This window comes from Platalea leucorodia, assembly GCF_965183815.1.
Source record: "Platalea leucorodia genome assembly, chromosome: 3".
In the NCBI taxonomy this organism is placed as follows: domain Eukaryota; kingdom Metazoa; phylum Chordata; class Aves; order Pelecaniformes; family Threskiornithidae; genus Platalea; species Platalea leucorodia.
The window spans coordinates 93,918,419-93,941,507 of NC_138825.1; the positions used below are offsets into that span (position 1 = coordinate 93,918,419).

General features: G+C 40.2%; 1 protein-coding gene across 5 annotated transcripts in view; it reads right to left on the reverse strand.

The window, feature by feature from the left end:
- Window positions 1–4,654: 4,654 nt before the first annotated feature.
- KCNQ5 (potassium voltage-gated channel subfamily Q member 5) overlaps window positions 4,655–23,089 on the reverse strand; it is a gene marked incomplete at its 5' end in the record, with an annotated part of 296,587 nt that continues 278,152 nt past the window's right edge. For 4 of the 5 annotated variants that reach the window (XM_082305876.1, XM_082305874.1, XM_082305873.1 and 1 more), the window contains 4 exons: window positions 4,655–5,682; window positions 6,088–6,214; window positions 7,107–7,238; window positions 18,022–18,130. In XM_082305876.1, the coding sequence (XP_082162002.1) occupies window positions 4,741–5,682; window positions 6,088–6,214; window positions 7,107–7,238; window positions 18,022–18,130 (1,310 nt within the window). In that variant the 3' untranslated portion in view covers window positions 4,655–4,740. The remainder of the gene's footprint in view (window positions 5,683–6,087; window positions 6,215–7,106; window positions 7,239–18,021; window positions 18,131–23,089) is intronic. The other variant, XM_082305875.1, reaches the window with a different exon arrangement.

The following is a 23,089-nucleotide window of genomic DNA, read 5'->3' on the forward strand; positions in this document are numbered from 1 at the left end:
CTTCAAAAGGAAAACAATGAGCAAGTTTAATTTTTTTTTTTTTGCCTGATATGTGCTTACACCATACAATCATTTATGTAAGGAAAAAAAAAACAGTAATCATGGTACTTTTCAAATAATTTTTATTAACAACAATATGGACTCAACTTTGTCAAGAAGTTACAATTAACATTGTAATGTACTGACTAATGTTGTTGCAGTGTCAGTGGAAGCAGCCTTCATGCTTTCTAAACCTGTCATGAAACAGGCTTTTTATCTTTCAAAGAAGTAAAAAATGCTTCCCATAGCAGATGATATTGGATATGTCTGAAATTGTCCTGTGTGTGGCCACAGCTGAAAGAATGGCCACATTTGCATCCAGATGAATGACCGGGAAAATAGTACATGCTTCCACTGACGCTGCAGGGGACAATTCTTATTTCAAAAACCAATTAACCTTTTTAGACAGTGACAGCACTTTGTGTGATGTTGTAATCCATTTGAATTAAGTCAATTAACACACTTGACAAAAAAATGTGAAGCAGAAATATCTGGGGCAAATTCTTTTCTGACCTGTATTTCATTCAAACCTAATGAATCCAAAAGGATTGCATGACATATGAGTCAGGATAAAAGTTGGCCCAGAGAGGCAAGTTCATTCCTGGTAGAGGTGGGTGCAGTTCCTTTAAGGTCAGTGGAACTGAGCCTGATTATCCCAATGGAGGCTGAACTTCACCCAGCTGGGCAGTGAATTCATTGAAGTCAGTGAAGCCATCCAAGGATGAATTTAGCCTCAGGTGTTTAAACCCTTTTTTCGTTCCTTTGCTGTTATATTTTCTTTTCCTGCTTACTCCTCTTTTCTGATTATTCTCCTTTTCTCTGTGCTTTTTAAAAATGCCCCTTCTCTTCTTCCCTTTTTACATCAATACTTTTGTGCGTTACTTTTTATATCGTCAATGTGACATGGGTAAATTCAGCTAAGTATTAGTTTCCTCAGGAAATAACTGGAATATTACCATTTTCACTTTAAACAGATGCCCAACAAAATGAGGATTTGAATCTGAGCTCCCAATTCAAGAAAAATTCTTGAATTCCATTAAAATGAATGAATTCCATAGAATTTTTCCTTGAGTAAGGATTGCAGGTCCCAATCCAGAAATACTACTGTACATCAGATGTTCTACTATACATCAGCAATTCAGTATGATCTGACTTATCACAGAAGAGCAGGTGAATTACTCGTCACCATACTATAATGAGAGCAGTCACTCTAAGTAGGATTATCTGAAAAACATATGGAACAACCGTGGGCACTGTGAATAAAAGTGTATGATCTTTGCAATCTTGAACCCTAGGCTAAAACACTATATTCATATTTAAATAAAAAGTATAGATCATGTAAGCCAGGAGCAAATACAAATTTTTAAACAAATAATAATCATCAAAACTATTCTTTTCGGTTCTCTCTTCAATCAGGTACAAGAAACATGCTGATCAGAAAACAGTTATTTGCATAAGGCTTCATTCCTGATGCTTTTACTTAAGTTCAAAGTCTCTCTTCAACAATCCTCAAGTGGATTGTAAATCAGAAAAGAATTGTCCTTTGTCCCTACTCATGAACAATTCTTATTAGCTGTTACGAGCTGGACTTTAACAAGCAGCTCAGGACAAGACTTGAAAAGCCAGACAGCTCCTTCTTTTGTGAAACCAATGAATGACTGTCAGTCATGACACTGTCTTTTAAAGAAAGAGCGTAGAAACAGGAAAATCCTCATGAGGAAATACGAGCAAAACTTATAAAAATCCAAACAGACAATTCTTCCTCTCCAGAATTTCATATATTCACTACTCTTTCTATTTTCTATCAATATTATGTTAAAAAATTCCTATATGATAAGACTTGCAGCTACAAAAATAATAATGGTGAGCATAAAAGAAAAAAAATTAGGATTTTAAACCATAATTTGAAAAGATACGATCTTCTGGATTTATTAGTACTTTGTAAAGACATTAACATTCTCATACATAATTTATAGAACTTATTCTTCTGTGCACAAAATTCTATTAAATAAATTAACTTAAAACTAGAAGGACTCAAGCATGTCATTTAAGGCAAAAATACCAAGTTTCCGTGAGATAAATTATCAGCAAAACCCACGGCCCTGTTTCCGTACGGAATCTGTCCAGGCAGGGCCGGCCAACGCTCAGTTCTCCCACTGACGCCTTCCGGGCTCAATGGGGGTGCAACCATCTGCTCGCGCAGATGAAGGTGGAAGAGTGGAGTCCAATTCGCGATGCCTTGATTTTTCAGTCTCGTCAAGGAGGGGAAGGGAGTTTCGTTACTGACGCACAGTTGCCATGTGCCCTGTCTCTTGCTCCTTAACTGGACTTAAGCACAGGTTTATGCTTAGGCCAGCAGGAGGCTTTGTATGAAAGGCAAGAAAGGCACCATAAACCCTTAGGAAAAAAGAAAGAAAAGCCTGAAAAAAACGTGTAAGTTTTTAAATTTTGGATAGGACTTTAAACTTACAGATCTGTCTGGATAAACTGCAGACATTCAAATAAGTTAATAGTTAAATGAACTGAGATGTGAAAAAACCCTATTTATCCTCACAAAATTACTGTTGTAATCAGGCTTTAGTATGATCAGACTACACATAAAAGAACACAGGAACGACTGAATGTGATAAATTATATGGCAAATCAGTGGTGAGGAAATTGTGCTTCAAGGTGTCTTTCGGGATGAAGTTTGCTCTGGCGTAAGCCATGGAGCGCAGTGTACCATCCGTGGACCCCGTATAACGACACAATATATACACTCTACAGTTTGCATGTACTTTCACATAATAAGGTTATCATGTAACATCCAGGAATACTTCTGTAAAGGAAATATGGAAGCAGAAATTACAATGGTTTCATAGTAAACAGATCAGGTCCTTCACAATACAATCTACAGCATTTAGCCATGGTTAAGACTGGAGTGACGTTTTTGATGTACATAGTAAGTTCCCAGCAGGTCTGGGCCTTGAGAAAAGACTGCCCTGAGTGAGCTGGCACTGGCACCCCCGTACATTCGGTGTTCCTGCTGCTAGAGGGAAGCTGAGCCCAAGTCAGGTTGTCTACAAGCCTGTGGTGCAGGCGGGGTATAAATCTGGGGGGAGGCAACGCACAGACACCTCCTTCAGCTGGGAAGAGCGAAAGCCTGTTTAGGCTCCGCAAGGGTTCTTCCAGCGGCGAAGCCTTGCTGGGGCTGTGCAGATAGGCACTAACACTGCTCCTGCGTCTCAGCAGAAGTGACGTGTACGTTAGGATAAGAAAAAAAGAGGATGCATCAAGCAGGAATGCTCAGTCTGATGTAGGCTTTGAATCTGAAAACTCAGGTAATAGGAGGAAGGAGTCTGAAGGTCCTTTCTTGGAAAGTTCACAAGAAATGACTGCAGTTGGGACACAGTGTTGAGCTATAAGAGTGTGACCACTTTCCCCTCTCTCCTTCTCCCCTTCTATTTAAAAAGCAAACAAACAAAACCAACCAAACAAAAACGCTCTTGCTTTCAGGTTTTTTTTTCAGTGAAGGTGGTCTTCTCTATTTCTATTTCCATTTCTAATTGCCTACATCGCCTTTTTTTTTGAAATAGCACTCAATATCTGTGACTGACAGGCTGGATTTAAAAAAAAATATCTTTTTGCCTCTTTACCTTCCTTCTTTATTTTTCTGCAATCATTTCCCTTCCTTCCCATCTAAATTCATATTCTTTTTTTTTTTGTCATTGATTGTGTTGTCTTTCTCTGTTCCCTGTTCTACCTCTCCTTAGTTTTACTCTGTATTTCAGATCCTTACTTTCCCTCCTTTCCCAGCCTTATGAAGAGCTGTCATGGTATCAGGTTGGGACTGCAAAGAAAATTGCCAAAATTTCCACAGAAGGAAATATTGCTTCTACAGTAAAGGCAGCGCCTGCTTCCTTCCCTCACCCACTGCTGCCAAAACGTTTCAGATTCACAAGATGATAGCTCCTCAATGAGACTGGAAGAAGGAGAGATTCCCCTGTATTTTTAGTGCAGTCATCCAGGTTATCCACTTCTGAGGCCAGCCCCAATCCTTAAAATACAAACTTTTCATAGCAAAATCATGTTCTCGTTATAAAGAACAATGTGATAGTGGTGTGTCAGGTACTTTTGCCACAGCACTAAATCACCAAAAAACCATATTAACGTACTGTTTTTCAGAGTTAAAAATAACTGATTACTGATGAGCTAATGTGTGTATCTTGCAACTGGCAGCCATTTCTAATCCCATATTACTGGTTTCCTTGGTACCTTGCTAGCAGCTGTAGATAATTTTTTTGTTGTAAACATAAACTATCATCTAAATCAGGACATTATATATATATATTTAATTAGTTCAGAAGCAAAGTGCTTTAAACCTTACGATTTTTACTTCTGCCCTGTAGAAACGGCACTAGGTCTAAATGCTCAAATTTTTGCTTTTTGATACATCCTGCAGCATTAGCTTTGTAGGCAACTCATCATTTAAACCTACTGTACTACATAAAGGCTGCCGTACTGTAGGTGTAAATTTGAACGTTAGCCATCACTTAAACATGCATTTTCATGCAACTAGGAGATATGGGCTCATTCAACTGCTTCTCAGATTCATCCTGATTTTTGTGATTTTATCTTATTAAAAAGGCTTTCAAAACAGTTCATGCTATGATATGTATGACTAGAGGAATGACCCAGCCAATGAAGAAAGCCCACAAGCTGTTATTTAAGTTTGACATGGAGCAGATTGAGTGCTTCTGTACCGTCCCCTGGCTTGCAAATGCTTTGAGATGATCTTGATATTCCAGTCCTTAGAGAGTCAGCAGAGAGAGTTGTTTCCACTAATGGGCGCGAGATTGCTTCAGTAGTCTCTGTTCCTGCCTCTGTCTCCAACTCTTCATCAGTTATAAATAATTTTGACTCCCTCCATTTGGAGTATGCATCTTGGCTACCTCTGGAACCACTGGAGTCACTGCCAGCAATCTGTACATTCAGTTCTTCTGTTGATTGTATAAGGTTTTGTACAGATAAAGATTTTCCTAAATCCATTTGCACCACAGGTTTAACTGAGAGCAAAGGTTCCCCTTCTGTATCCAGACTTTTTCTCCATGTGAGATCCTTTGTCGCACTGGGCTGTGCAACTTGTCCGTTATCCTTTGATGCAACAAGGCAAGCGGTGACATCGGAAATATTTTCCTGTGTGGTTACAGGAATAATATGAATGGGCTCAGGCCTATTGATATGCTTCATTGATGAGAAAGGTGGTATTTGTAATGTTGTTGGAGTTGCTGGCTTAGTTGCCTGGTTTATTTGGTTTGATGTATTATTAATTGTTGCAGGTCCATCGTTTGGCACTTGCGTTGCTTGACTATGCATAGCCGGACTAAAAGCATAGTAAGCCTGAGTGCTAAATTCATTTGGTGTCAGTATAAGCTGTAGGCCACGAGGCAGATTGGCACTAGCTGATCTGGATACACATCCACTAATTTGTGCAGAATTAGACAAATCTTTGCTGTCTGATGGACTCTGGTAATCAGAAGTCTGCTCACACTCAAAAGGTGGCATTTGAAAGGAGGCCAAAGTGAGCGCGGATGCAGATCCTTTTCGCAAAACTTGTTGATAAATATCTAATAGACAGTCCAGTTTTGACTCAATGGATTGTACCTACAGGAGGGAGAGGAAAAGGTTAACATTAAGGCTAAATACTAATTTAAAATATTTGGAACGCAAGCAAAGGGAAAATGTGACTGCTGAAAAGAAAAATGGGAGGAGCTTGGTATACACTATTGACTCTTGAAAAAGAAGGTTGTCGAAAGCCATTTAGATTTTTCATAAGCAAGCTGATAAAAGGGAAAAAAATTTAGTATCCTGCGATTTTTCCTTCCTTACTTTTCTGTACGTGGAAGACAGTTAAGGTAATACGATTCATATCAATTTTATTTCAACATGTAAATGAAGCAGATATTAGAAAAAAAATGTTTTACCTGTTCAGCCTTTGAAACTGGCAATAAAACGCACAAAAGGCATGAGCGATAGAGCAAGACAAAGCGACACAGATAATCACTCTACCTGTTTCTCCACCTTGACTACACGTCCTAACATACTGAGGTCATCAGTTGTCTCATTCTCTGCAGGATTCTTTTCTCTACTTCTTTTATCTGCTGTGATTTGTCCTTTCCCAAGAATTTGGTCAACACTGTAAGAGAAATCAAAAGCTGTTGTGATTGCTGAAAACGGTGATGATATGGAAGTGCTTGCTAATCTGTACATTAAAAATTAAAATCATAGGACTTCAGAAAAGCACCCGAGAAAGAAGTTACCTAGTTTTACTAAAAAATTAAGAAAAAATCATGAATGCTTTTTGAGCATTTGGAGATTAGCTCAGAGACAGCTTTTCTTTTCCATTGGCACTAACCGGGGGCCAGAACTTAGCCATCATCTAGAAGAGCCAGGGCTAGAGTTGCTGAGAGGGCAAGAGGAGGTGGCCTTTCCAGCAGCCTGATGTTGGGGGGGAACAGACGTCCCAGTGCCACCCTCAGCTCTCCCGTCCTAACAGCAGCATGGAGTCCTGGGAAAGCTGTCAGTTTGAAGCCAGAATCTCAGCCCTGATGCTGGTAATGATACACATGACGTAATGCTAGTTTGCTTTTTTTTTTAAATCATTATTGCTGGGAATCTAGAACATAAAAACTACATAAATACTACATTACCGGCAGTTCCCAGTTTCTTTTATGTGAAAAGAGTCTGGGATGGGAGAAAGGCAGTTCTCAATGTCGACCTCATCCTTTTCGCAACCTCATGACTAAATTCCTTGTTTATGAATGGACTTAACAGATAAAGGATTACGTTTTCTATTGTTCAGATTTCCATTTTCTGGGGACAATTTAGATACATGGTTTTATTTTGTTTTTACCCACAATGTAATTTCTGGCTCAGCTGTGCTCACAGAAAGAGAGGCTGGGCTGAAGCATGGATGGCAATTTGTACCCAAATACGACACAAGAATGTTAAACATTAGCAATATTCATTATGCAGTGAATGACATAACGTAAGATGCTTATGCAGAGCAAAAATTATTCTTTCCTTACCGTGACTGAAGACTCTTAATCCTGCATAACATGTCTAGATGACCTGCTGAATACTGTTCAATGACATCTTTGACATCATATGGACGAAGCGTTTCCTTAAACTTTCTCTTTGCAACATGAAATTTCATAATTCTGTGGGGAAAAAGCATTTCACAGATTAATCTTCAACAGTTGTGAAACAATATAATATATTCCACTGATAAAATTTGACAGCTAATTTTTAAATGGATGATATTTTCAATACAGCTTGTGCAAGTGAACTTTTCCCTTTACAAAACTGATATTATAAGTACCAATGTGTAAGTACAAATGCATTGTAGCTATCCCTTTGAATTGTTATTTAAGAGAGATCAGGTAACACTATTTTAAAGAGTGCAGAGCATGTCTAATTTATCCGTATACACCTATTTGGCTTTTTTATGCTGGCTGCCTGATATGAAAGGTACTGAAGTACGTGCTTAACTTAAACCTGGCATTAGTCCCACTGACTTGAGTGAGATATCCTGTAAGCTACGTTTGTGCTTAAGCTACTTCTGTCCTTGTTAGAAGGAAGATTCCTCTAACAAATCGATTACAGAAACATAAATAATAGCAGTATTTTTCTGGTGCTCATTTTAAGTTATTTGCTTTCCATTTTGTAAAAAATTAAAATTTATGCACCCAATTGATTTTTCATCAATTTTTATTTTTAATTAACATTCAGGCTTAATTATTTGTTTTTAATTTATTTTGCTGACTTACAATCAAACTTTGCAGGCTAAAGAGAAGTTTTCATGTTTGTTCCATATTGAAATCTATCAGAATTATTGTTCAATTAGCATTGGTGATTTTTTTCCTTGAATTTTACTGGAGAATAGTAAGTATCAGATAACAGTAAATATCCAAAATTGATGAATGGCATATGTTTTTTATGTGAGACTTGCACAAGTTTCTGTGATGCTTATGTGAATATGTGATGTCCACTGAGTAGCTCTTCTTAGAATGAAAAGCTTGATATTAAACTGCAAATTTTAAATAGTAGAAATGACAGATTTGGAAAGTAAATGACAGTGAGCCGATTTTCCAGGTCAGGTGGTAAAACCTGCAGTTCTCCGTGGTTTACATGAGAACTGTGGAAGAGAGAACCGTGGGAGAGCTGGGAGAGAAGCCGAGGGATCAGGCGTATTGGCCATTCTGGTCTGTGTTACAGAGCTTATGAATCCTCATTAGGGCCATACTGCTGATATTTGCTATCTATTGCCATTAAAAAAAGCAGAGACAGTAAATTGGTATCCTATTCCAAATTCCAGTATATTCCAAATTCCAGTATTTCATGCTAATATATTCCCTCCGTATATATTTAGCAGCTGTAAGACAATGAATGATAATAAAAACAAAAACATGGCTCGCACTCTGTGATAAAAATAGATTAGTGGTGTTTTAGTGGAATTTAGGAAAACCATACTTTTTATAGTTAGGACAGACATTATGATAATAGCTATGTAGAGTCAGACTAATTATATATAGTGATCCTCTACTGTTTTCTGCATTATACATAAATGCTTTCCAAATAATATCAGCCTTTTGCCACAGCGCTTAGGTTGTTATATTTCCCATTCTGCTAACTTCCAGTTAAAAATGAGATTGCTTGTCACTGGTATAGAGCTTGAAGTATCATAGAATCATAGAATGGTTTGGGTTGGAAGGGACCTTAACTATCATCTAATTCCAATCCTTCTGCCACGGGAAGGGACACCTTCCACTAGACCAGGTTGCTCAAAGCCCCATCCAACCTGGCCTTGAACACTTCCAGGGATGGGGCATCCACAGCATCTCTAGGCAATCTGTTGCCTCACCACCCTCATAGTGAAGAATTTCTTCCTTATGTCTAACCTAAATCTACCCTCTTTCAGTTTAAAGCCATTACCCCTTGTCTTATCACTACTTGCCCTCATAAAAAGTGCCTTTCCAGCTTTCTTGTAGGCCCCCTTGGGGTACTGGAAGGCTGCTATAAGGTCTTCCTGGAGCCTTCTCTTCTCCAGGCTGAACAACGCCAACTCTCTCAGCCTGTCTTCATAGGAGAGGTGCTCCAGCCCTCTGAGCATCTTCGTGGCCCTCCTCTGGACTCACTCCAACAGGTCCATGTCCTTTTTATGCTGGGGGCCCCAGAGCTGAACGCAGTACTCCAGGTGGGGTCTCACCAGAGCAGAGTAGAGGGGGAGAATCACCTCCCTCACCCTCCTGGTCATGCTTCTTTTGATGCAGGCCAGGATACGGTTGGCTTTCTGGACTGCAAGTGTACATTGCCAGGTTGAGCTTCTCATCAACCAACACCCCCAAGTCCTTCTCCTCAGAGCTGCTCTCTATCCATTCTCCACCCAGCCTGTATTTGTGCTTGGGAATGCCCCGACCCATGTGCAGGACCTTGCACTTGGCCTTGTTGAACTTCATGAGGTTCTCACAGGCCCACCTCTCCAGCCTGTCAAGGTCTCTCTGGATGGTGTCCCTTCCCTCCAGCGTGTTGACCATACCACACAGCTTGGTGTCATCGGCAAACGTGCTGAGGGTGCACTCAATCCCACTGTCAGTGTCACCAACAAAGATGTTAAACAGCACTGGTCCCAATACCGACCCCTGAGGAACGCCACTCCTCACTGGTCTCCACTTGGGCACTGAGCTGTTCACCACAACTCTTTGAGTGCGACCATCCAGCCAATTCCTTATCCACCGAGTCGTCCATCCACCAAATCCACGTCTCTCCAATTTAGAGACAAGGATGATGACTGGGGTTGTTTAGTCTGGAGAAGAGGAGGCTGAGGGGAGACCTTATTGCTCTCTACAACTACCTGAAAGGAGGCTGTAGTGAGGTGGGGGTCGGTCTCTTCTCCCTAGTAACAAGCGATAGGACAAGAGGAAACGGCGTCAAGCTGCGCCAGGGGAAGTTTAGGTTGGATATTAGGAAAAACTTCTTCACCAAAAGGGTAGTCAGGCATTGGAACAGGTATTTAAAAGAAGGGTAGACGTGGTGCTCGAGGACATGGTTTAATGGTGGACTTGGCAGTGCTAGGTTAACAGTTGCACTTGATCTTAAGGGTCTTTTCCAACCTTAATGATTCTATGATTCTATGTCATGCTGGACAGTGTCAAATGCTTTGCACAAGTCCAGGTAGATGATGTCAGTTGCTCTTCCCTTATCCACCAATGCTGTAACCCTGTCATAGAAGGCCATCAAATTTGTCAGGCACAATTTGCTGTTAGTGAAGCTATGTTAGCTGTCACCAATCACTTCCTTGTTTTCCATGTGCCTTAGCATAGTTTCCAGGAGGATCTGCCCCATGATCTTGCTGGGCACAGAGGTGAGGCTGACTGCCCTGTAGTTCCCCAGGTCTTCCTTTTTCCCCTTTTTAAAAATGGGGGTTGTGTTTCCCCTTTTCCAGTCAGCGGGAACTTCACCAGACTGCCATGACTTCTCAAATATGATGGATAGTGGTTCAGAACTTCATCTGCCAGTTCCCTCAGGACCCACGGATGCATCTCATCAGGTCCCATGGACTTGTGCACCTTCAGGTTCCTTAGATGGTCTTGAACCTGATCTTCTCCTACAGTGGGTGGTTCTTCATTCTCCCAGTCCCTGCCTTTGCCTTCTGTGACTTGGGCGGTGTGGCTTGAGCACTTGCTGGTGAAGACTAAGGCAAAAAAGTCATTGAGTACCTCAGCCTCAGCCTTCTCCATATCCCAGGTAACCAGGTCTCCCGTTTCCTTCTGGAGAGGGCCCCCCACATTTTCCCTACTCTTCCTTTTATCAGTGATGTACCTATAGAAGCTTTTCTCATTGCCCTTGACATCCCTGGCCAGATTTAATTCTATCAGGGCTTTAGCTTTCCTAACCTGATCCCTGGCTGCTGGGACAATTTCTCTGTATTCCTCCCAGGCTACCTGTCCTTGCTTCCACCCTCTGTAGGCTGCCTTTTTGTGTTTGAGCTTGTCCAGAAGCTCCTTGTTCATCTGTGCAGGCCTGGCATTTTGTTGGGATGCATCGCTCCTGGGCTAGGAGGAGGTGATCCTTGAATATTAACCAGACACGATTCTGATTATAGAAATTAAAAATGGAAAAGGCCTGTTAGGAGTAGTCCATCACCTTGACAGTCCAGGACTAATCTCCATGCAGTTTTAAATATGTCAGATGATGCACTTTCCTCTTTTCCATTGTCAGCCAGTTCTACAGACTAATGGCTTTCGGCGTCTTTTGTAATCTGAAGGCCTCTGAAGCTGGGATGCAGATTTTTTTTTCTTTTAGCTGTCAAATGATGCCAAGATTTCTGTTCATAATAGTCTGGCAGCCCAAACAATCTCCTGGAATCTAGTTCTTTATTCAGGTTACAAAGAATAAATGATGTAGCTGAGATACAAGAAAGTATCATTCTCTCTGTTTTGGTGGTCACAATTTTTTACTCCACGCTCTTGATAAAGCAAAAATATGAAGCTGTATTAGAAAAGCAGAGCCAGAAGATTAATAGCATGATTGAAGACAACTGAATTTAACCACAATTGGGTGATTTTACAAGAGAAGAGACAGAAGACTAGCTTTTATTAACAGCCATAGAAGCTTCTTAATCAGTGTGCACAAAAGTCTTCATTACTGCTTTGCAGCTTTATAACAGGATGTTGGTTATCAAGGCAGTTTGTTCATAATGTTCAGAAGTCAAACACAGGACCAAAAGCCTCATGGCTATATCAGTGAGAGGTAACTACTATTTCTGGTTTAGTTATTAGCTCATGTGTTGCCATCTTAATTAACTTCAGCAGGGTTTGGAACAGACCCATATTGCTTACTACCTTTTTGCTTCGAATATATAAAATTTTACAAAAACTGCAAAAAAATGAAGAGTTATAAAAGACTGGTGTTTTAAAAGCCTGAAAGTTAATTAAGAAACAGAAAACCTGAATTCTTTCAGTGATAGAGCCTAGCAACTGCTTTGCGGTTATTAAATTTAGTTGATTTTCCGTAGTTATTTACTGTCTATTTTAAAAATTCAATTATCTTTCTATATGTTGAAATAACTATGTAATTGAACTTGATAGACTTGAACACCCATCCTGAGAGATTATTACAGCTATATAGAGCGTATTCAAAAGTAGTTGAATTGTGAACAAAAAAGCTTTTGAGCTTCCTTCATTTGTGCTTCTAGAATAAAAAGTTGCCTATTCTGGTGTGTTCCTGTGTGATGAAAAGGAAGGGTTCAGTTATGCGGGCACAGGTGGATAACCTACCCATACGAAAAAAGGGAGAATCCGCACAAAGTGATCCATACCCCAAGTATCTGAAGCACCAGCCCTTAACACAAACAGGAGGAACAGAACAAACTACAGCTCGCTCTGTCTTTTCCAGTTATGCCACAAGGGGGCAAACAAGACTCATCATAAACTAAACTGAGTCGCCACCGGCAGTACTGAACTGCTAGTACTGACCAAAGAGCAGGAATTGAAAGTAAGGATTAACCCAAAAGGACAAAGCGTGTAGTGCGCATGATTTTTTTAAAACATTATTTGCATTTTTAAATCACCATATGCTGTGTAGCGAGGTGGTATTTTAAAAATCTAATGTGATAAGACGATACACGGTTGTAAACGTACTCAAGTCACAAGCGTGAGAATTTTCTGGTGAGCAATAGCTATAAAAAGTAGCCTATTTCAACGATGCATCCAGAGAATAGCAGAAAAAGAAGTCTTTTGTGTTGAATTAGACCAATGGGGTTGTTCAGCCTGGAGAAGAGAAGGCTGCGGGGAGACCTTACTGCAGCCTTTCAATACTTAAAGGGGCCTACAAGAAAGATGGGGACAGACTTTTTAGCAAGGTCTGCTGCGACAGGACAAGGGGTAATGGTTTTAAACTAAAAGAGGGTAGATTTAGAGTAAACACAAGGAAAAAATTTTTCACAATGAGGGTGGTGAAACACTGAACAGGTTACCCAGAGAGGTGGTAGATGCCCCATCCTTGGAAACATTCAAGGTCAGGCTGGATGGGGCTCTGAGCAACCCAATCTAGTTGTAGATGTCCCTGCCCATTGCAGGGGGGATGGACTAGATGACCTTTAAAGGTCCCTTCCATCCCAAAGCATTCTGTGATTCTATGATTCCATGATAATATATCAAGGTGCTTTGTCTATAGTTAACATCTAAACCACAGGTCCCACTAACCTTTACGTGGCCTGGCAATTTGTAGAAAGTTACAGGCCAAAAACTTTTGTCTTATTGACCCCTAGCAGTCAAAAGCAGCATCCATTTCATTTAACTCTTGTCAAATGCAGAATCAGCACCAAGCTAGAATTTCAGTGTTTTCTCAAGGTGCAGGTTGCATCTCTTTCCTGGCATTTGTGGCATTTTATTTTCCATTCATGTTGCCCCTTCCAGTACTAAAAGCTATTCTCCTTGTCATTAGTGCACTTTACTGGAACTGGCACTGAGTCAGAACATCTCTAATCCTCCGTGCAACCCTGTCGTACTCATGTTATTTTTTTAAACCTGTATCTTGTCAGTCTTGTCACTATCTCAGGAAGAAATGGAGCTTCATTCTACTGGGATTCAGGTAAACTCACACATGGTTTCTGCCTTAAAGATTAAAAGACAGGTAGGTTGTTTTGCCCATAGCTAGATGAAGTGCCCACAGGTTGTTTACTCACTTACTACATCAGGGAAGCAGGTGCACACAGACCTAGTTGTGCTGGTTCCTCTGTCTCTCTACCCTTAGCTTGCCAGTTAACCCTCTTCCTGGTACACCACAACGTGCACAAGAGATCGGGATCCAATACAGAGAGGTCAACAGACAAATGTGGTTGAGAGGTGATTCCACTACATGTGGGGTGAGTGGGTGAATATTGCCTCCTCTCTCGGGTCTTGACCTGGACTAACCCATCCCCTAGGAGCCAGAGACATTGTTTTCTTCCAAGCACAGTTCTGTCATAGCCAAAGACACATCTAAGAGCCTTGACTAGACTCTTGAAGACCATCTGGGCAGAAAATGTACAATGTGTTGGGATTTAAAAGAAATAGAGGATTCTGACACACCACCATTGAACAAATTCGTAATGGCTGCTAAAAATACATTTTATAGGTGTAGCAGAAACATTTCAAAGACTGAACATAAATGGTAAATTATATTTTCCTTCTTTGGCTGTTAAATATGTATGACTATTCAACTATACAGCTTATCAGCTCAAGAATTCTCAAATTTCATTACGTTTAGCTATATTTATTATTATTATTTCTTATTAACAACAGATGAAAATATATCTATGCAATCACTAAAGTTAAAGAGAGAAAAGACCTCTTAGGTCAGCAAGTTCATCTTCCTGCCATTACAATTACTTCCTATTGCACATTTATTTATGCTTCTCAAATATAATTTTGTATTCCATAAATAGTAGGATAATTCTATCATTTCCATTGTGGAGAGTATTACGGAATTTAGTGCCTCTTGCTATGAAAAATGATCAGAGATATCTCAATATATGGAAACAAGGTATCCTTATCTTCTTTTTAGTCTTTTATATACATTCATCATTGTGAACTAACAGAGAGAGCTGGAAAATGCAATGTTTTTTGTTAGTCTCCAGGAACTCTGAAGGATATTAATGGCTTTTTGTTCATGACAAGACTAGGGCTGGTTGAGTAGTGCTACAAAACCTGCTGGCACAAAGGCTCAGTGTACTGCTGGCAAGAACTGCTTTGTGCAGTGCTCTGATCCCAGCCGGAGGCTGCGGAGGAGCAGGACTTATGCTGGCCTGGCCCAAGGTATGTTGTGGAGCACGCCATGTTTCACCACGCTACCTGTCTGTTCCCTACTCACCCAACATTGTGAAAATGCATCGAGCAGCTTTTCCTTACTTTCCCTACTGCCTGCTTGATCTTTCCTGACAGGGAGCTTGTAGTAAGGGGGGTGGAGGGGGCAGCACAAGAGATGGGCTTTGGAAGACTCAGCCTGGGGGGGGCTTTGAGAGGAGGCTGACAGCTTGACATGTTACCCGATAGGTCTGCCCAGTGGGTCTTCAGTAGGACTGGTTGGGAGTCCTGTTTTTGGAAAGGGCCAATATGTTAAGAACTTTTTCAGGAAAGGACTATTTTCTCCATCTCCTGTTTTGACCGTTTCAAAATGAAAGTTTTGGGGTTTGTTTGATTAAAATCAAAAAGTTATTTTGAAGAATAAAGTAGTCCTGGGAAACATGTGAGTAAGCAAGGTTAAAATTAAAGCAGTACACTTTGAAATTACCAAAATGAAAGATTATAAATAAATCAGTTTTTGTCTCTTGCTATTTCAAGGCTGTCCAGCCTAACAGTAACCAGAATATTCTAGGCTCCTTTCACAGAAAAAAACCTAGTTCTTTCTGATTCCAAAACCGAGAGGCTCTACCTCTGTAAACCCTCAGGCATGAATTAAGTTTGCTAGTTTCATTTCTTCCCCAAAACAAAAGGACCATTTGTATCATTGTAAAACAATTTGTACCCAGCTCTAAGCAGGAAAAAATAGTCTCCATTATTGCAGTTTTTCAAGGTGATGTAGCCAGAATGGATTCAACTGTATGTGCTTACATTTGGAGTCTTTTGACTACTACCTCATGAAGCTATTCAAGTACCTTCTGTCTTTATCTGCTCCTGTATAGCAGCAAGAAAGGAAAAACAGCCTCCACCCTCCCCCATTGCCTTTGCAATTCAAAGCCGTTGCTAAAAACAAACTTCAAAATGAGGCACAAAGTTTCCATATAGGTAGATGTTATCATCTTGAAATTCTACAGTTACTATATAGCGTCTCAGATCCTTCTTCAGATGTTTGCATAGATCCCAGTGTAGGCAGGTAACGGATACTCTGAATAATCAGAAAGAGGAGTATCAGCTACCTGGCAAACTGAATTATCAATCTCTTGGTTTTGAGAGATTAAGGTATAGCATTTAACAGAAGTCTGAAGATCATGGCATATTACTGCTTTACAGATCTCAAACAAAGGTATGTTTCTGAAGCAAGGTGTATGCGCCACTTGCAATCTAGTGAAACACTAACATTTGCAGGGAGAGATTCGTGGCTAATTGATAGCAAATGGAGATGGAGAATTCTTATTCTCAACCTCAGTGGTGAAATGAGTTGGTTTTTGGTAAGCCAAGTGTGCAGAGAAAAAGTTGGAGATAATCTAAAATGTTGACTCATCATTTAAATAGTGCATGTCTGAAACAATCAAACTGTTGCACCTTTGCACTTCTTATTAGAACATTTCTGTGGATGGCACTGTGGAGAAAGTTTGCCAACTACGTCCTTCACATTTGGTTACTTTCCGTTTGAGCTGATAATTACTAAAAGAACCAAGCAAAGATGCGGGTGGTGGTTTGAACAATCCAGTGGTGTCTTTGAAAACAAGCTCCATGACTTTAGTATTAAAATGTCAAGTTGATCTTAAGGAATTTGAAAAGTATTAAGAATGAGATGACTGTTAGTATTACTTGTCAGTACAGTGGCAAGGTGCACTTGGAGCCAAGAGTCAACCAGTCTGTTTAAAATGCAACACCACAGACAAGGATCTTTGGCACCAGAGCCAATGGACTATGGTGATTGTTCCTAATTTGAGCATTTTCCATTTGAAGGAATAGGTCTGCCTTGTAGGTGGGTGTCCACTGTGTAGAAGGATTTCCGTCACCTGCTGAAACATTGCTGGCAAGAGCTGGTTCTTGGCGGTGACATCTGAGTTGCCAGTTGCAGTGTCTGTGGGACACGGAGCTGGTATCTGACACGTCCTGTGAGGTCATTTCCAGGCAGGTTGGAAAAATGGTTGGAACAGACATCTGCAAATGATCTGTCAAGCTGTCTGTGCTAGTAGCAAAGTATTAGAAACAGCCTTACTCACTATCTGTCTTCATTGGCAATCAGTGGAAAAAAGGGGAAGAAAATACAAGTAGGCTGTAGGTTATCACTGTATGAAATTATTTGATAAAGAGCTTGAGTTCTTTCCTCCATAGCGCTGAGACAACTAAGGCGAGAGTCTTCCTGCAGGAAAACATTATCTTTGGGTTTTGCAGAAATCCCCTATGGCTGCTGTGTAGGGGGATTTCTGCAAAAATCCTGTCGGCAAGAAGGGTGCTGGGCACTGATGTGACTGATGCAGAGCCAGCGGGGTGACCCCCAGCAATGACCTCGGGTTTGCCGTCAGCAGAGAGGGAATGCCTGAGCTCTCCTTGCTTGTCCATGTACTCTTTATGGTGGGCATTTGGCCTGTCAGGATTTGCACTTCAAAATATTCGGGAAGATGAAGAGCCTTGGCAGTCTCAAGAGGGTTAATGCTACGTTTAAGCTTTCAATACAGGTAATTTTATAAGTTTCAATGCAGTTTGCTACTTTCTTGGAAAAGAAGGAGACTATTAGTTTTAAATTATTGGGTTTATATTTAGCTCAATGGATAGTGGCAGGCAAGGCTTTGCACAATTGAATGAATGTAATTATTCTGCTGTTACCAGAAGAAAGTTGAAATAAAAGTCATATGACAGACAATTTCAGGAATACAGAAAAGTAATAAAAACCTAAACTTTTAAAGGAAATAACTTTTCTAGGCAAGGTGATATACATTCAGTAAAAGTATATCAAACTGGATTACAGTAATTTGGATTACAGGAAATATAGTGGAAAACAGCATTCATTACTCTCTTTCTTTTATGAATCAAATTATGTAACATTTTTAGACATTGAAAAGCTGATAACAGAACAGATAAAATATTTTGACTTACAAATAAAATACTGATGAAAAGAAAGCATAAATAAACTGTATTAGCATTAGTTATGTAACAAATGTAGCCATGTAATAGGTTCAACTAACTACCATTTTATTAATTGACAGGCAGTTAATTAGTATCTTAATTAAAGACATCTCAAATATTTATTCATTCAGTATTTTTTACTCACCTGATTGCTCTGATGACAGTTTTAAGAGCAGGGGTGAGATCTTCTACTGACACATCACACTGGCACCCTTTATCATCATAAACATCATCTGTTCCAAGACTCGTGTCAGCTGCAAAATACAAGAGCAGACTAAACAAGCAGCATTTAAAAATCTCTTCCTTAGTGTTTTCTAACCACCTGCACAGTGGTTCTGGAAAAATAAGGACTACAAATCAAATAAGACAGAGCTTCACCAGTTTACAAACTATATAATGGACTTGTCTGTGTCTGCGCTTGTGTCATAAAAGGCCTGGATAGTCCCCAGTGTAAACAGCAGAAGTTCAAAAGCAAGAAAGCCCTGTTATTTTTCAAACAAATTAATAGTTTAGTACCAGTGAGGCTGTTCCTGATGTCTCACTGCTTTTCATCACATTCTCTGTCTTAAGGGAAAGTGGCGAGCTAACAGATGTAATGGCAGAATCAAAAGATGCTGAAGTTTAATTAAATTGTTATTTTTTTACTACTATGGATCAACCTGACATTGAAGACAAAGGAGAAGATCCATTTTGTTTACTAAGGAGGCTGTGGAATGATCCAATGCTTTATTACAGGTGAAAATAAACAAAGTACCTTTTCGCCAGAAATTAATAGAGAATGACATCCATCATGGATCAACTGCCACCTTAAACCTCAGAGCCATATAGATATTGCAGCCTGCCTTAACAATAGGAGCTTAAGCCAAGTTACTGTATTTATTTGCCTGAAAAAAAATGGATCCTCTACCCTTTCCTAACACTGCCTCTGCAGTTACCATTTGAGAACTAACTAGAAATGTCAGAAGTGCCCAGTGTACCTCAGTACACAAGAAAACAGGGACCAATGCATAACCGAGAAATTTTACAACCTTAAAATGCGCTGGAGTTGGAACGGAGCAACAGGGGCAGAGTCAGTGGATGCCCCTATGTAATATATGTCTTGAAGGCACATGAAATATGGGAAACCTGTCTTGAGAGTAGATGTGTTTTCCTCCCAAACCATCTTTCTTCACCTGCATAAAGTCCAAGTGCCCAGGTGAAGAATTTCACTCAAGGTCAGTGTATTTCAACATGTAAGTGTCTCTGCTTCATGAAGAAGAGAGTGTAAAATGAAATAGTTACATATGAAATAGAGAAAAAAGGATGGGTTTCAGTAACCCTCAGTAATGGAGGAGATTTCCTCCCAGTTCTATGTCCCTACCTACATTCGTGCTGTTATTTAAAACATGGGCTTAGTCATCCGGAAACACTGCAAGTAAACCATTTCAGGGGCTTCTATTATAAGCAAATTCAAAGCACAATCAGACACAAATGATTGCAGGACATGTTTTGCAAGTTCCTTTTTCACAAAGACTGTAAATTAAGAGGGAAAATATTCTTTGTCAGTCAGAAGTGCCTGGAAATTTCATGGTACCTTTTAAATCTAATAGGAGTGCTATCTTAGAATAAACAGCATTGTACCAGGCTGCATCTTCAGGAATTGCTATTGCTGCATTGTTGTCTTCACAGATTTAATATTTGGCCATAATAATTTATTTTTATGACTCTGGCTAATTCATTACCCTCAAGAACATATTTTCTTTTTTGACTGTTGCTGAAAGCCCAAAAATGTAATTCGCTAAAATAAATGATGTAATTAGTTTGATAGGCATATACACTACCTAAAACTCTATCTCTGAAGGTGCTAGGTGTTCCACGACACTAACTTTCCAGGTGTGATGTCTGATCTGCTTCTCCAGTTACTTCTCGCAGTGCTGAAATCTCCCAGCTCATTTCTAACTGCCATACTAAAACCAGAGCTTTTTATGCTACTGGTATTTCCAGTGGTTCTCTAAGGTTTGAATCTACTCAGTTATGTCAGTATAAATTAGGAATAATTCTGCTAAGGTCACAAGAGCTGCGACCATGTAAACCCCCAGTGAAACAGGACACTCCAACCTGAAAGTTTAAAATAAACATGTTTCTGAATGGTTCTCTCACTGATACGGTTCCTGGGTCATTTGCCGAGTACACTGTCATTAATACAAAGGCTTCCTTAACACAGTATATCTTTGCAGAACCGTTTTGAGAACAGTGTGGTACAATTACAGTATTTCACGTTGCTCACGTGGATACAAAAATCAGCAAAAACTTTAGACAGACACTGGAAAATTCTTATAAATTTAAGCCAGCTTTAAGAAGAGATACTGCTCCTCATAAATCACCTTCTTTTTCTCTTTGTAATATTCCCACTGACATGAATTTCCTTCATCATAGCAGGCACTCGGTACCACATGTCAATACAACTTGTGAAAAACTATGAACCTTGTTTGATTCATATGGGAAACATTCATGTTTCTTTATAATACTGAGCAGACTTGGGAAAAAGTTTGGGAAATGCAGAGTAACAATTTGGGAAAAAAAAATCCAGCTTAAAACCCCACTGAAATCTAAGTTCACCTTCTGATTAATTTTTCCAGTGGAAGCTCATGTTGTGCATGACATAGTTATGAGGTGAGATGTACTTGTATCACTTCTGTCCCTCTCAAGTTCATCCTTGAGGTCGGGGCTGTGTTGTGGTCAGTTTAGCTGCTTCAGCAGTTCCAGCTGTTAAAATCCCTGCCAGCTCCCAGATGGGGCTAAGCTACAGCCTCTGACAAGCCCTGCTCCATGGAGCTGCCTGTTCCCAGAGAGAGCCTTCCCCATCATTAACTGGGGCAGGTAGACCCTCCGGTGCCGGCTCATGCCTAGCCCTGCACACATCTGCTTCTTCATCTTTCCCCGTACCCTTTGGCCACATCTCCTGCTCTCCATCAGGGTGGCTGTGCATGGTCCAAGTGGGCTGCAAAGGCAACCTTCAGCAGCAGCTGCTCTAAGTGAATCCAGCCTCTCTGCCAGGCCTTCCTGGGGTTAGCACAGGTCCTTCTTTCTCTCCAGGAGCCTCTACCAACAGCTAAACAGGCCTTTCAAGTCTGTTGCTTGGGCAGCTCATGAATCCAGTTTCGACAATGGCCAAAGTGTCTCTTAATACAGATTTAGACGTACGCCTGCAAGTCTCCCTAAGAAGGGGTGTCAGCCAGTCTGACAATCCAGAAACAATTCCCCTGCTCTAATACCAGCATCTTTATAATGCAGGATGTGTTTTGATCCTAAACATCAATCTGGAAAGCATTTATTTCACAACTGATGAGGCATTCACCATTATCTTATGGTATTTGACATTATTTACTTTGGGCTAAAGTCTTGTCTTTGCCACTTTTTAATTTCTTCCTCAGTCTTCCTTAAGAGCAGTCTTCAATTTAATCACACAGCAAATCAGCAATTACCAAGAAATAGAAGAGAGGCATGCACAAGTCATTAAAATTGTCTTGATATTTCCATTTGTCACAGTATTTATGCATTCTTCATGCAAACTCCAGTCATTTATGATCACCCTAAATGAATGGGCTAAAAATTACACTGTTCCAAAACATTATATGTCACAAACAAAAAATTTACGAGTTTGTAGCTGCATTTCATATGACTCTGTGCAAAAGTTAAGCACAAGGCTTGATTTATTATTTCTGTAAATATCATGTGTCCTTTCTTAGAAGTGTTTTCTGTTGTTTAATAACATGCTTTGGCATCAGGAAAACTGTGACACCACTCTGATCACTCTCAGCTCCATGCTTTCAATGTCAGTAACATTCAAGTAATTATGTGCCTGTTGAACAGAATCGAAAAGATTTTGTACTCTAATGTTTTCTGGGAACTGCCATATGCTAGCAACACCAATCCAGCATTAATAAGTGCATGTGCTGACACCATGAATAGTCCTATGGAAGTGCTCCTAGCGTAGTCAGTGGTGCGGTGATCCAGCATAGACCCTTTGACTTGTTTTTTGGAAGCCTTCAGAAGCACTTAGATCTTACTCTGACTGCGTAGGAGGTAGTTAGGGCTCTTCGTGTGGGTGATCTAAATCATTCTGCTGAGGCTGAGTACCCACCTTTTAGACACGGCAAAACCTAAATAGGTGCCTAAGTTGGTAGTCTGCATATGACTCTGAATTATTCACGTTACAAGACAATATTTTGTCAACTTGGTAAAAAAAGCACTGATTGATTTTCATTGTAACGCATGACTCAAGGTGAAAAATGGATCATGGCCTAATTTTCACAGGTGCTGAGTTACATCAAGCCATAGTGTATAACTGTCATTCAAAATCCAGAGTTCATCTTGGGAACTGAAGTCCAAGCAATTCCTAATGCAGCTCCACAGCCTGCTCTCCATCCTGCTCGGCAGCCTCATCCGAGCACAGAGCTGTTCTGGCTGCCCAGGGCAGCAGTGCAGGGTACCCCAACGTGGCGCGCACACATCTCCAAACTCATTTTCTGCGTGAATGGTCAGAAAGAAAATGAGCGGAGAATTCAGTGCATCTAATTTCTGGGCAAGTAAAGTTAGACGTAAATTCAAAGCTTTTGGAGGACAGATTGTCCCATCACACGATGTGCTGCTGCATGGGTGATGCTGCAGCAGGGATGCCCAGGCAGCTACTTCAGTGGTAGACTCCCAACTGCCTTACTGTTAAATGGCTACTGAGCTCAGGTGACCCCTCTTGGTCAAGGAGCAATGCTGGCAGCTTACTACTCTCATTATTCTGTTCTTTCAGCCCCTTTTGAAAGCAATGTAGAGCCCCTGTTATGCTGCTGTAGATAATGCCTAGAATGCCCACAAGGTAGGTGCATTTCACTAAGCTTCACACTGCCTTTGAAGTACCTTTCTTCACCCTGAACATTTGCTGTGGGAAGTTGGGGATTTAGCCTGTATTCTCTAAAAAAATGGAGATATCCTGTACATATTTTATAGTATTTCCACAAATGTCATAATGCACAGAATGTTACACAAAACCTCACTTATGTTTTTCCCTCAAAAATTATTCTAAGTACAAACATCTTCATGGTTTATGTGCATACAAGTCATGCAATTTCCCTTTATCAAAATATAATGTCTCAGCCTAGTGCCTTTGTTTAAATTTGTTTCATGAAACTTCTCACCTCTTCATGAGCTCTCATTATTTTCTTGTTCATTGAACCATG